At 46.3% G+C, this 13,996-nt stretch overlaps 1 protein-coding gene across 1 annotated transcript in view; it reads right to left on the bottom strand.

Annotated features, from left to right (window-relative positions):
- Positions 1 to 7,496: 7,496 nt before the first annotated feature.
- Positions 7,497 to 13,996, bottom strand: part of GALNT11 (polypeptide N-acetylgalactosaminyltransferase 11) — a 75,675-nt gene continuing 69,175 nt past the window's right edge. Inside the window, exons 11-12 of the mRNA XM_026652089.1 lie at positions 9,901 to 10,038; positions 7,497 to 8,333 (exon numbers count right to left, since the gene is read on the bottom strand). Coding sequence (XP_026507874.1) covers positions 8,202 to 8,333; positions 9,901 to 10,038 — 270 coding nt within the window. The 3' untranslated portion in view covers positions 7,497 to 8,201. The remainder of the gene's footprint in view (positions 8,334 to 9,900; positions 10,039 to 13,996) is intronic.

Here is a 13,996-nt window from a genome sequence, read left to right as displayed (position 1 = left end):
AAAAATCAGCATTTAAGTCCTCTGTCCTTCCCACCTTGGTGGAGTGGTTGCTGGGACTTTTCTCCTCACAGAGTCTCCCTCACAGTGCTCTGTATCCGGCTCCCTGCTCTTCCCTCACCCTTCAGCTTATCTGGGTGTGCAGAGAAGCTTGTCACTACTGTGAACCTCGGTCTCAAGCCGCAGAGTAATGGGCATTGTGCCTGTCTGGCTTTCAGCCCAAGGACCTAGGGAAAGGGGCTCCAATTTCAGGCTGCAGTGGAATGGGAATTGTTTTTATTTGGTTTTCTGCCTATTAATCTTAGTTCTGCCAGGGAAAGGAGCTCAGAGACTGATGGGTGGGAAAGGGGTTTTCTCTTCCCATCCCCCATCTCCAAGTAGGTTGGCTCCACTTTAAAGCGCAAGGAGCACTTCAGGCAGCCTGTGACCAGAACAGAGGCAGACGAAGACTCCATTTCTCACACAGGAGCACATCGTGGGATGGTAGGGAGGTAAGTGTTCAGAATGATTCCTGATTTTCTGAGTAAAGCCCCAAATGGTACAAGGGCCCTCCTAAAGTACTGACATGGGTGTAGGGTGACCAGATGTCCCGATATTTAACCACGTTCCGACCGATGTACCATCGGGACACTATATTTCCCGATATTGTAGGGTTGCTTGCCAGGCATCCGGTTGGCACAGGGCTGGTGGGCTCCCCACGCGGCTCTGCGCAGCTCCCCAGAAGTGGTGACAGTTCCCTCTGGGTCCTAGGTGCAGGGACGGCTGGGGAGGGCTCTGCATGCTGCTATGAACACCTGCTCCGCAGCTCCCATTGCCTGGAGGTAGCACCAGCGGGCAAGGCAGCGCGCACAGCTGCCTGACTGCGCCTCTGCCTAGGGCCCAGAGGGAGATGTCCAGGAAGCCGCCTGAAGTAAGCCCTGCCCAGAGCCCGTACCCCCTCCTGAACCCCAGCCCTGAGTCCCCTCCTGCACCCGAACCTCCTCCCATGCCCCTAGACCTGAGACCCCCTTTGCGGCAGGAGCCGGGGCCATATGCATCCGGCTTGTGGGGGGGGGCGGAGCCGGGGCCGTGCACTCCCTGATCGACTTAAGGAGGGGGCCGGAGCCATGCACTCCCTGACCCGTGGCTCCCTAGGACTGTGTACCTCCCTCCCCCATGGCTCCGGTGGCGGCTATGAGCCTATGGCTGCCCCTCCCCCACATGTCCTGATATTTTATTCTTGCGATCTGGTCACCCTACATGGGTGCTAGCCATCCAGGGCTTAGGGTGTGGGGGGAGAAGCAGGCATTCGTTCAGACTTCCAGGGACATCCAGCAGGCTAGTCCCACAATCAAGGTATTTGTACCAGTCGCTCTCCTCGACTGAGGGGTCCACATGCTGCCTCCCTCCTGTAAACGGCCTGGGGAAGTGCTGCAAACACACCAGGACTGATAAAATGTGTTATAAAAACATAAAGGAATTTATTAAGTGTTGGGAACCTCAGGCTGGTGCAGTAGTAGCTCCCCAGTGGGAGACATACAAAGGGGCTTCCTTTCAGAAGATCCCATGGTCCATATAATAGTGAGGACACACTACACAGAAATTTCAAAGCTTCAACTGTAGCCACTCAGACCAAAAAATGTTCCTATACCTAATAAGGAAAACCATCTACATAGCAAGCAAATGGCTCATTGCAGGGCGGGGAGCATACCTGAAAGGTAAATTTCCAAAAGTTCAGAGTACACATCATTTTGGTTCACTTTGACCGCCCTGTCGGAACACAGATCTAGACACCGCCACTCCGGTTCAGACCACTGGCCCATCAAGTCCAGTATCATGTCTATGACAGTAGTAGGAACAGCTGCTTCAGAAGATGGTGCAAGAAGCCATGTACTGGGCAGTTGTGGTGCTCACAGGGGAAGTTTCCCTCTTTTCCCTGTTAGAGGTTTGATTATGATTGAAACATGAACGTTTCCATCCCTTCCAAAACCTGGGGGTAACAAGTTCAAAGCTTCTCTGAGGCAATGGAAATAATGTTCTGGGCAGAGAAAAATCTGCTACCTGTCAAGACAGTTCACATAAAGGATGAAGGAAAAGGGAGAGCTGACATTCTCCTCCTAGTCCCCCACTGGCCCAGAAAGCACTTCAGACTTGACAGATAGCCAAGGAACCTCCAGAGCAACTGCACAAAACACAAGATCTGTTTGAAGCAGGGACTCTTTCCTCCAGAGGCGGGCAACCTACAGTTAACACCCGGGTGTTTGAAGTGAAGTGTAGTTCATTCTCCATTAGCCTCACTGATGCTTTTTGGTATCCAGAAAGAACTCAACCAGGAAATTTCATTTATTGATCTGGTCAAGCTACACTTTTGATGAGAGGGGAAACAGAAAGCTCTTTGGGACAGGGACTGTCTCTGTACAGTGGCAGCACAGTGGGGCCCTGGCCTCTAGATGCTACTGTGATACAAATAATAATAATGACCTCAACGTTCTGGTGATCTTGGCTACACTAGAGTTTCTGGAGTATGGTTGATTGGAGTCCTACAACCAAGCACCATAGAGCAGCAGGTAACAGTCCTAGTGGCATTCTTTTAGCAGGCACATCGGACTCCCCATTTGAGTATCATCCGGTGTCAAGATTAATCAGAAAGACAGATTAGAGAAACCTCTGGCTGGCCTTTTTAGGTGTCGTCACCTCCAAAGTCAGGGTTCAGCATTAGTTCCTCTATCTATACAAAAACGAGACTAATTTTGTTGTGAAAAAAGGTTATTCTTGTAGTTCCTTTCAGTTCAGAACAATTATTTTGTTCTAATCTGCGGTACCTCTTTGGAAGCTATGGCATAAAAAGGCATTCCTAGAACTCTAACGATATATTTCATGCACTACAGAGTACATATGCTAGTTGTACCCCACTAATCTCATTCTATCCATAATGCCAGGGCCATAGGGCCTCAAAGAAGCTGCAGGCAAAATGTTAAAAAATTCTGCACCAATTGGCATGCTAGGCATCTGGAAAACTATTTGCAAAGAAGTCAATGCTCCCTACAAGGTTCCTAGTGGCATTGTGAGGGGAAAGTGTGTGAGCCTCATAGACTTTCAGGCCAGACGGGACCATCATAATTATCTAGTCTGACCTCCTGCAACATTGTAGCCACAGAACCTCACCCACCAACTCCTGTCATAGACCCATAACATCTGGCTGAGTTACTGAAGTCCGCGAATCATGATCTGAGGAACATTTGCAAAGTAGGTTTCCATTCCTCCAAAGAGATATCCATGGGTAGGAAGGTGCTACTGGGTTGGTTCCCAAACAATTCCTTAAATCACAAAGCTCTTGGTCTATACTGGTGAGGTGGTGGGGGACGGTGAGATGATGTCTATTTTTTCCTGTCTACTCTGATAATAATTAAATCTCTGCTTATCCTTTCCTTCCCTACTTCTGTGATTTGCTGCTCGCTTCTTCCCCTCGGTGACAAATGAGGAGAGAAGTTGTGCAGCAGAATGAGACGGTTCTAACCTGACAATTTTCTTTTTGTGAGCAGCTTTTCTTCTCATTTAACCCAGCCTGGTAAATGACTGGAACACAATTTGTAACCAATTGAAATGTTTCCTTAAAGAGAGACTTGGACAAATAATTACCATAAGGTTATGTACGTACAATATCAACTTGTTGTTTTACTGCCAATAATCGGTTGCTGGAGTATTTCCACAACTTTGGAAGAACTCTTCTGGTTGCCTGAGCTGAAGGGTGGGACTTAGCCCTGGTCCCTCCAGCATCAACACTGGACTGCCTCCAAATTCCACAGGTGGGGGCCATTAGTGATGAATGACGAGAAAAGTTGTTAACAGAAAATTATCAGGTAAGAAATGTCTCATTCCTTATGCAACAGCTGCTATGCTTTGAGGAAATAGTTGGGTCTGTGAAGGCCACACAAGGCGGCTGGAACGTGGGAGGCAATGAAATAAAGGAAGTGCGGGATGGAGCTGGAGGAGAAAGGGGGAGAAGCAAATTTCAAGGAAGGGAAGAAGCTGCGCCCGCGGCGCCACCTTTCTTAACCCTTCAAGGCAGCATGAGGTCAAAGAGAGAGAGTGAGCAGGCTGAAGAGAAGATTGAGGATCACCTGTTCCTTTTTCTCACTGTGTGAGCAACAGTCCCCATGCAAAGCACAAGGACAGGAAGGAAGATGATGTCCCTCCACTGAGATGCTTGCCATCCAAATGGAGGAGGGAAAACATGATGTAAAACTTGAAGGGAAAAGCAACAGGAAGAGAGAACTAGGCCTACAGGAGAATGGCATGACATACTCCAAAGGATTGAGAGGGAGCAGAGCAAAACACACAAGAGGGACCCAGTTGCTTCTATGATCCCCCGAAGTGTGGGAATTGAGCCCACAACCTTCTGATCCTGAGGCAAGGGAGTTACTGGCTGAGCAAGGCTGACATTGGTTGGAAAAATGTTTTGTGGCACACCTGGAAGCTAGGCGTAACTAGGGACAGCCAGCAAGCCTGACTGCTGAATAACCCCTAGCTTTAAGCACCCCTGAGGTATGGATAAACAGGCGTTTTCAATGCTTATGGGATCGAGACTTAGCATTGTTTAAAAGTCCCTCAATAATGGTGCTCTAACCCTAAAGCCCGGATTCTCTCCTAGAGTCTTCTGCTTTAGCAGAGCAGATGCGGAGAAGTCTCCATTTGGGGAAGCGATGAGAGCTGTGGTTCTCTGCCTGCTATTCATCCATTGTACTGCAGTTAGCACACAATAAACCGCTTAACTGGGGAGTCTAGCCTTGTGTTGTGCTGGAAGCAGCTCAAGTTAGAAGAAGGGGAAGCAGCTGAAGGGTGATGGAATTGAGGGAAGTAGCTGGGAAGAGAGACAGAAAAGATGGTCGTGTGGACTCACAAGATGGACTTGGAGTTAGGAGAGCTGGGTTTAATTCCCAGCTTTGCCACAGATTCCCTGCGAGTCCTTAGACACTAACCTCTCTGCCTCAGTTCCTCATCTGTAAAATGCAGATAATGCTTCCTTTCCCCAGCTCTTCGTCTGTCTGGTCTATTTAGATTGTGAGCTCTTTGGGATAGGGACTTCGCTCTCGTTGCGTTTGCACATCTGGGCCCTGATTTCAGTTGGAGACTCTAGACAAAGAGGAAAAATGAGAGAGTCGTGGAAGGAGAAAAATGGATTCCTCTCTACATGGCTAAAACCAACATTGTAACAGGCACTAACCACTCTAGTGCTGACTGAGCTCCAAGCAGGCGACAACCACATTTAAAGAGGATGAACCCCTGGGGAGGCAAAGAGGAAAAGACTGACTTTTCCTTTTAACCGTTGCAATATGGGACACCTAAAGCACTGATTTTCAAGCCGAGCTTCCTGCCTGCAGCCATCAGGCATGTTTGAGACCTCCCAGTTTAATAGGAGAATGCGACGCGCTCAGCCAGAAAAAGAACATATGGGGTGTAGGGCTGTCAAACGAATAAAAAAATCAGTCACAATTAATCACAGTTTTAATTGCACTGTTAATTATAAGAATACCTATTTACATTGATCATAAATATTTTTAGATGTTTTTCTACATTTTCAAAATATATTGATTTCAATTACAATGCAGAATACAAAGTGTGCAGTGCTCACTTTATATCATTCATTTTTATTGCAAATATTTGCACTGTAAAAAAGATAAAAGTGCAATCTATACATCGAAGCATGAAGGGGCATATGAACGTTCAGCATATTTGGCACGTAAATACCTTGCAATGCTGGCTACAAAAGTGCCATGTGAACACCTGTTCTCACTTTTAGGTAACATTATAAATAAGAAGCGGGCAACGTTATTACCTGCAAATGTAAATAAACTTGTTTGTCTGAGCGATTGGCTGAACAAGAAGTAGGACTGAGAGGACTTGTAGGCGCTAAAGTTTTTGAGTGCAGTTATGTAAAAAAAAATTCTACATTTGTAAATTGCACTTTCAAGATAGAGATTGCACTACAGTACTTGCATGACGTGAATTGAAAAATACTATTTTTTTTCTTTTTTATAGTGCGAATATTTGTAATAAAAAGTAATAATATAAAGTGAGCACTGTAGACTTTGTATTCTGTATTGTAACTGAAATCAATACATTTGAAAATGTAGAAAAACATCCAAAAATATGTATAATAAATTTAAATTGGTATTTTATTATTTAACAGTGCAATTAAAACTGCAATTAATCATGATTAATTTTTTTAATTGAGTTAATTTGTTTTGAGTTAATTGCTTGAGTTCACTGCAATTAATTGACAGCCCTAGTAGAGTCACGTGCTGCTCCTCAGCTCTCTGGGATTTTGTGAATTACAAAGTTAAGGCCAGTTCTTGAGAGATACTGAGCACTTCCAGTGCCTGTAACTTCAGTGGGAGCTGCCGGTACTGTGCATCTCCCAAGCATTGACTTTCACCCCATTCACTGAGTACCTCCAATTGGCCTTGTGTGGCATTTCTTCCTCCTCGGCCGTGCAAGGGCCACTTAACTCTACTTCATATAAGTCCTACTATTAATAGGTTCTTGTAATGCTAACAATAGTTTAATTTAACCCCTTTGTTTCTGCATTTTCTTCCAGACATGAAAGGGTGGGAAGAGACTTGTGGGGGGAAGAGGCACTTGGACTCTATGATGGGCACGATATGAAACTTGGACAGAAGTGCTTGAGCAAAGGGTGAAGTGGAGAGCTTGTGGAAGGACGGAGAAGGCTACTGGCCAGCTGGCATAGTTTCAGCAACAGTGCCAACCTGCCAACTGGTGGTGGGAACGTGGAGAGGAGAAGTGAGCAGAAGGAGGAGCTGCAGAGGAGCAAGAAAACCCCTACCCTTCTCAATGTGTCCCTGAAGGGCATCAGAACTAAGAGGTTAATGGCAACAGCTTTAAAAGATTACCCAAGAATTATGGCAGTGAGTGAGAGTGAGGGTGAATGAGGGAGGGTGAGGGAAGAGTAAATGAGAATAGCAGGAGGAGGAGAGACAGGAAAGAAACTGATTTTTTTTCATATGTATTTTGGTTACTTCTAATGGACGAGAGTTGGGAAAATGGATCAGGAGGGAGAAACTTTCCCAAATGATTTCAGGGAATACCAAGCTACCACCAAGCGTTTACGCAGGCATCTTTCTCTAATGTGCAGGTGAAGGGCTAGTCTGCTACCAACATCACTCCTGCCCACGCTTCACAGGGCACGTTTGAGGATCCACTACTGACAAAAATCTCAAGAGTTCACGGGGATGCTACTCGAAGAAGAATGCAACTTACTTTTTCCCATCTTCATCATCTTAAATGTTAGGTGCATAACTCTGATTCCACACCAATCACTGCAGCGGAAGACCAAACTGTATGGACACTAAAATGTCTTCATAAGCATCTTTACAAAAACAGTCTGTTTAAATACACTTCTAACAAATGTATCCGAATTATCAGACCCACATTGGCTTGCACTGGTCTCTTGCATTCTGTACTTCTGAATCCAAAGGCAACAGACCAAACAACCATAATGATTAATAAAAAACATTAATACTTTATTTTAAATGCAGATACCATCATGAGTCATCAAAATAAAATTTGTAATAGTAACTTTGTTTTAAATACTGTATGACAAATGACAGCTGAAAATTTAACTATGTGAAATGGGCTAAAATTGTAAATTAACCAAACTAAAATTAAATATTACAAATGACAATTTTCAGAAAGACAAGAGGAAATTAAAATATTTTCCAGATGAGCTAAAATAATTCAGCCATTAAAATAGACTAAAAATGTAAATGAGCATGATGCCACCCATGAAACAGTCAGGAAAGAGAACTTCCTTCCTTTCTGTCCTTTGTCATTTAAAAGGTCCACTGAGTTAAAATATTACCACAATTCAAATTATACTGTTCTAATTATTTCCTCTTATTTAAACAATAACAATTCATTAATCCAGGATAATCCAAGGAAATGTTGATAAATTGCACTTCTACGGGTGTCAATATTGTGCAGCTAGACTGCTGCCGCTACTGCTGCATTTGAATGATCCAATCATCTCCTTCCAAACACACAGGTGGTCACGGCAGAACATTTAAATAATAGAATCCTTAAAATAGTCCATGTCAGGGATAGCAGCTAAGGGCTCCTTCCATGCCCTCCAGAATGACTTAGAAACCAACGGCCTAGGAGGAGTCCGATTTCTGCTAATTGCCTCTCTGTGCTGCTTTCTCACAGATTCAGCTTTCCAGATGCCATTGCTGAGGAAGGGAGCCATCACAAATAGCCATGGTCATGTATCCTTTATGGCTAAGCGGATCAACAACCTTCATGCACTGCCCCACAGAGACCTGGTAGAGTCGATTGTTCTTCTGGAGAGAAAATACAAAATATATTTTTATATATATATATATATACATATATACATAAAATAAAAGAGGAAATACAAAAAAAAAAATGGCCTTTGCTCCATCCTTAAACTGAAAATGAGTGATGCCAAAGTGAGGGGGCTATTCTAAAGCAATGCACATTTCAGATGGTCTTCACTTCGACCCAGTCTACTCTACATCTATAACCAAGGAAATACCCCTGTCCCCTGACCCACTTAGTTAAAAGTTGTAGAGTATATCCCAATAACTAGGTGTAAACCCTGGAGAGAAGATTTTAGCCCAGTTACAGGGACCTGGTCAGGTTATATCTATACTATGGTTTGTAAAAATGTTGGACAACACATGGAACAGGGTCCCATCACTCAGAGGACACACAACCTTACATAGTGACATAGCATTAAAGAATACCCAAATCTGGCACTCAGATACCCAGGCACAACTCCCAGTGACCTCAGTGGGGGTTCTGTGTGCATGCACCAGACACACCAGCATTGGCACTAATGTTCAGGAGTGAGAGGGGATGAGCTACTCAACAGCTTGTAGATCCCATCAGCTGCACGCTGTTGTGTGAAATAGGCTATGCCAACCCCTTTTTACTTCACCTTCCAAGGCCCACGCTGACCATTGTCTGGGGAGACCTGGGGGCAGCTCTGGCTGGCGTTGGTCACCCGGAGGCCCTCTTTCCGTCTCAGAAAAGCCCCATGCACACCGCTATCAATTCATCAGCACAGGAGTTTACCTGCTCCCGTGGGTGATGGGGAGTTCTGCTGGTGCTCTACTGCCATTGTTTTAATGCTTACACTAAAGAGTGACATTTAACTGCTGCCACCGCATCCAGGCTAGGCAGTGGGGAAGGCTTTGCGTTAGCACGGAGGAGGAGCAGCCTCAATACAGATGTGAAAGTCGGCTCCGCAGCTGCTTTGTGAAGTTGGCCATTAACAGCAACATGAGAGAAAAGTGCAGGTGACCATTTTAGTTTGCCTGGTTGAACGTGCGCTTCTATGCTGAGAAGTGACTGTAAAAATAGCACTTCCTTACTCCCCAGATCTGCTCCCTGCGCATGTCCAGGGGCAGACCTGCCCATGCCATTGACACAAATGTTTTTACTGTTCCTTACTCCTGTTAGTCCTGCAGAGACAACACAGCTGAGGCAGTGTGTGACCTGGGTTCTAGTCCTCCCTGTGCATTAGAGAATCGATTACTAAATTTCAGTTACACCTGTGCAGCCTCATTGATGGGAATGAATCTAATTTGGCCTGACAAACCTTTATTACAGCCGATGATGTATGGAAAGGAAAAGAACTCAGCTTGATTCAGAGTCCAGATTGTGAAGCCTTATCTACATTTGAGCGAAAGCCTCTAGGATACGCTGCACACAAGTTAAATTGTGACTTGCAGCCATGCAATTTACCCTATTAAACTGAGCACATTTGATACAGAAACCACATCCCTGGACTCCCATAATGCCATTTTCACTGTCACTTTTCAGGGTAGCCCTGCACCTTAAACACAGGGGTGGGTATGAGTATTCCCCACGCAAAGCACTCACCCCAAACGTCCACTGCTGTGACCCTCCAGATCCGTGGCATTTCATGAGACGAGGTGGATCTGATGAGCGAGTTTCTGACACGTCCAAGCAAAGGAGATTATTTAAAATCAACTCATGTTCTTCATTATAAATCCATACCTGGAAAAGGAAATAGAAAAACTGTTTGCATAGGATCGGTGGGAAATTCAGTGTCCTTGAATGGTTTAAATCCTCTGGTTATCCATATTGGGGAGATTGGAATTTTCAGAGAGACCTCCTGGCCCTACCCTGTAATTTCATCTTTCCTCCCGTCCTGTCTTGTGTCCCCCTGCTACTTGAGCTCCTCTAACTCCAGCTCCCCGTCTTTTCCTCAGGTCTCTCCTTTCACTGTCTAACCCCTTCCTAGAAGTCTCCCCTGGGGAAGTCACATGATCATGGGCTCTGTGTAAATAGTTTCTCTGAGCCTGCTGTAATCTAGCATTTTTAAAATTACACATTTTCCCCCTGCAAGATGCCCAATTCTGCTCCTCTCAGCCTGTGCAAAATCAGAGAGGCAGCTGGGCGCTGAGACTCTGCCCTTTGCCCTCTGAGATCTCCATGCATTTAACTTCAAGACAATGTAGTAAGATTATAGCCACTCCAGGCTCTCTGACCCATCAGCTCACAGATCCAGGAAGCAAAAACCTAAATTTTCTTAGCAGAGGAAGATCCATCCGGCATAAAGGGACAGCTGGGGAATTCTGAAGCTACACGAGTCTAGAATACAGGGTGGAAGGCTGGGAAAGCAGCAGCAGGTGCCCCGTTAGTTCTGTCTCAGCACTTAAAGACCATTTAATTTGCTGAGACTGACTAGAGCCCTGGTCCAGCCAAGCACTTACGCGTATACTTAACTCTGACCAGGAGCAGTGCCATGGAAGTCCCAGGGTGGGGAATCAAATAAAGCAGCATAAACTCTGAGTGGGCTCACTAGTCCCCAGAGTGACCCTGGTGAGCCACTGAGGCCACTCATCTTTGGGTTCTGTTACATCTGCTGAGATGCTTGCAGCCTTTCGGCACAGGCAGGAAATTGTCTCTGCTGGCAAAGAGATGTTAATCTGTCTGGGTTTCTGTGGCCCAGAGGGGCTGAGACGCCTGCATGCAAATGGATTTAGGGATGACATTTTCAGGTGCAATCTGGGGCCTGGCTAAACTTTTCCTTCCAGTGAGAGCAAATGCTTTGGCTCGTCCTGCTTGAGGCTAGGTGTTTCCTGAGACCTAGGGGATGACCATTGTAACACACCATAGCCCATGTAACCCCCTGTACCCACATAGTCACCACTGATATACGATTGATCTGTTTTGGACAAAGTATACCTTGTGAGTGATCGTTGGGAAAGTCACACTCTGCTAAGTATCACTGTCCTGCTAAAATGTGTGTATCAACTTTGTATATGGAGTTCTGAGATTTTTGCTACAGGTTGTGAGTCTGGGAAACACCCACAGCCTGGCTTCTCGCCAATCACAAAGGCCTTGGATGGCATTCCAATGGCACATACACCGCAGGTGCGAGCAAGCAATGTACAATTCACCTGAGAGATGCTTTGACTCTCACGTACACAGGAGACTGCTTTGTCTATACCCTAGCAGGTGGGGGAAGGGGTGTTCCTCAAGGAGAAGAGGAGGGTATAAAATAAGAGACAATGGCTTCTCCATCACCTCATCATCACTACTAAAACAAGTTGTTTGAACGACTTTGAACAGAGGAGATCGGTCCCAGGCTGGGAAGGGACTTGAGCCTGCATACTAAGACTTGTGACCTGCCTGCAACATCCAGAGGGGTGAGAAAGTTGCTTGCTTCAAATTTTACTTAGCTTGGTAAAGTTTAGGAATTAGATTTTTATCATATTTCTTTTTGTAACCAATTCTGACCTTTTATCACTTAAAATCTATCTGTCTACAGTTTAATAAAGGTGTTTTTATCTAAACCAGTGAGCTTTGACTGAAGTGTTTGGGGAAATCTCTGTTCAGGTTAACAAGGGCGGTGGCATATTCATTTTCGTTGATAAAATGCCGGACTTATGAGCTTGCACTGGCCAAGGCAGGCTTGAGCACTGTAAAAGACACGTTTCAGGGGTGCAAGGCAGCAGCTGGTGGGGGACTTGGAAGTATCATCCTGTATACAGTTCGTGAGTGGCTGGCCGAGCACTCAGGTAACTTTGCTGGGTGTGCTAACAGCCTGGAGGGGCTGTTTTTCACTAGCAGAGTGCCGGGAGAGGTATTCTGAGCGAGAGAGTTAAAGGGGCAGAGCAATTCCACAGGCTGGATTGTACCTGGGGGAGGTCACAACCATGCTACTCGGTTTATTTCACTCCTACGGAATAATGCAGTTTGTAATTATTACTGGAGCCCCTACCCTAGAGTCCCTGCCCTCAATGTGGGAGAAAGGGCATATTATCACGTCCATTTTACAGCTGGGGACATGTGGCAGAGAGAGACTAAATGATGTACATGAGGCCACACACTCTCTTCAGCAGCACAGGGAACTGAATCCCACGCTCCTTAATCCCAGGCCATGGCATTAACCACAGGACCACCCTTTGTCCGGTGAGTTTTAGCACCACTAACCGGTACGTACAACCAGCTGTTAGAGCTTCAACTACTTTTCCTGTTTCACAAGGTACAGCGTGTAGGGATTTCCCCCACTGTCACCCTTTTGCAGCCACGATACGAGGAGTAGCTCTTCACTCCTGGCCCTGCATGGTGATATTTCAGTAGGGTTATCGTGTTCACTCTCACTCTCGTGTGACTTTTACTAAAGCATGCAGCTTCATTTCCCTTTGGTGCAGAACGGTCGTGCTTTTCATTCCACTACACAGGCTGGCCAGCACTGGCCACAGCCACTTAATCTTTTATATTCCAGCTCTAACATCAGTGGTAGCGGAGCCCATTCATGTGAGATGGGGCTTTCCTGCTTCCTCGCAGGAATTGTTGGCTAGTGATTATGGAGCATGACTACTGAACTTTTCATTTGTTTGGCTGTTGGTTCTGCCCAGTGATTGGACTATTATTCAGAATCCACCATTCCTGGGAAGGCTGACTTAGTATGTGTGACAGCCCTACAGGCTTCAAAGCCAGAAGGATCCACTGAGCTCATCGAGTGTGAGCTCCTGTATAACGTAGCCTACAGGACGTTGCTGAATTAATTCCTGTTTGATCTGGTGCAAAGCTTTAGAAAATAGCCAAGCGGGATTCAGAATTTCTAAGTGATGGGTGTGACGCTGGCAGGCCAGATGCCAGCACTTGCCCAGGCTGCAGGCATCAGCTAAGCCCTAACAAACTCAGAGCTGGAGACCAGACCCATATGGTAGTTGTGCGCAAAATAGTATTAGTCTTATAAGAAAGTGTTTAGACCAGGGTTAGGCAACCTTTCAGAAGTGGTGTGCCGAGTCTTCATTTATTCACTTTAATTTAAGGTTTTGCGTGCTGGTAATACATGTTAACGTTTTTTAGAAGGTCTCTCTCTATAAGTCTATATTATATAACTAAACTATTGTTGTATGTAAAGTAAACAAGGTTTTCAAAATGTTTAAGAAGCTTCATTTAAAATTAAATTAAAATGCTGATCTTATGCCACCAGCCTGCTCAGCCCGCTTCCAGCCTGGGGTTCTGTTCACCTAGGCCTGCAGCGGGCTGAGCAGGGCCTGTGGCCGGAATGCCGGCTGGCAAGGGGCCGGCAGCCGGGACCCCAGACCTGCGGGGGGGGTTCAGGGGTCAGGGCAGAGGGTGCAGGGCAGAAGGCTGGGTGGGTGTTGGGGGGGACTTGAGGTCAGGGCAGAGGGGTGGGGGGGGTGTGGAGGTGCAGGGCAGAGGGCTGGGGGGGTGTGGAGGTTAAGGGCAGAAGGCTGGGTGTTGGGGGCAACTCGAGGTCAGGGAAGAGGGCTGGGGTGTGTGTCGAGGGTGCAGGGTAGAAGGCTGGGTGTTGGGGCGACTCGCGGTCAGGGCAGAGGGCTGGGGGAGGTGTGGAGGTGCAGGGCAGAAGGCTGGGTGTGGGTGGAGGTGCAGGGCAGAAGGCTGGGTAGTGGTGGTGACTCGAGGTCAGGGCAGAGGGCTGGGGTGTGTGTGGAGGTGCAGGGCAGAA

Source organism: Terrapene carolina, unplaced genomic scaffold (genome assembly GCF_002925995.2).
Source record: "Terrapene carolina triunguis isolate 2854851 unplaced genomic scaffold, T_m_triunguis-2.0 Scaffold111, whole genome shotgun sequence".
Taxonomy (NCBI): Eukaryota; Metazoa; Chordata; order Testudines; family Emydidae; genus Terrapene; species Terrapene triunguis.
Note: the sequence above shows the minus strand (reverse complement) of the source record. Positions and strands in the feature narration are given on the sequence as shown.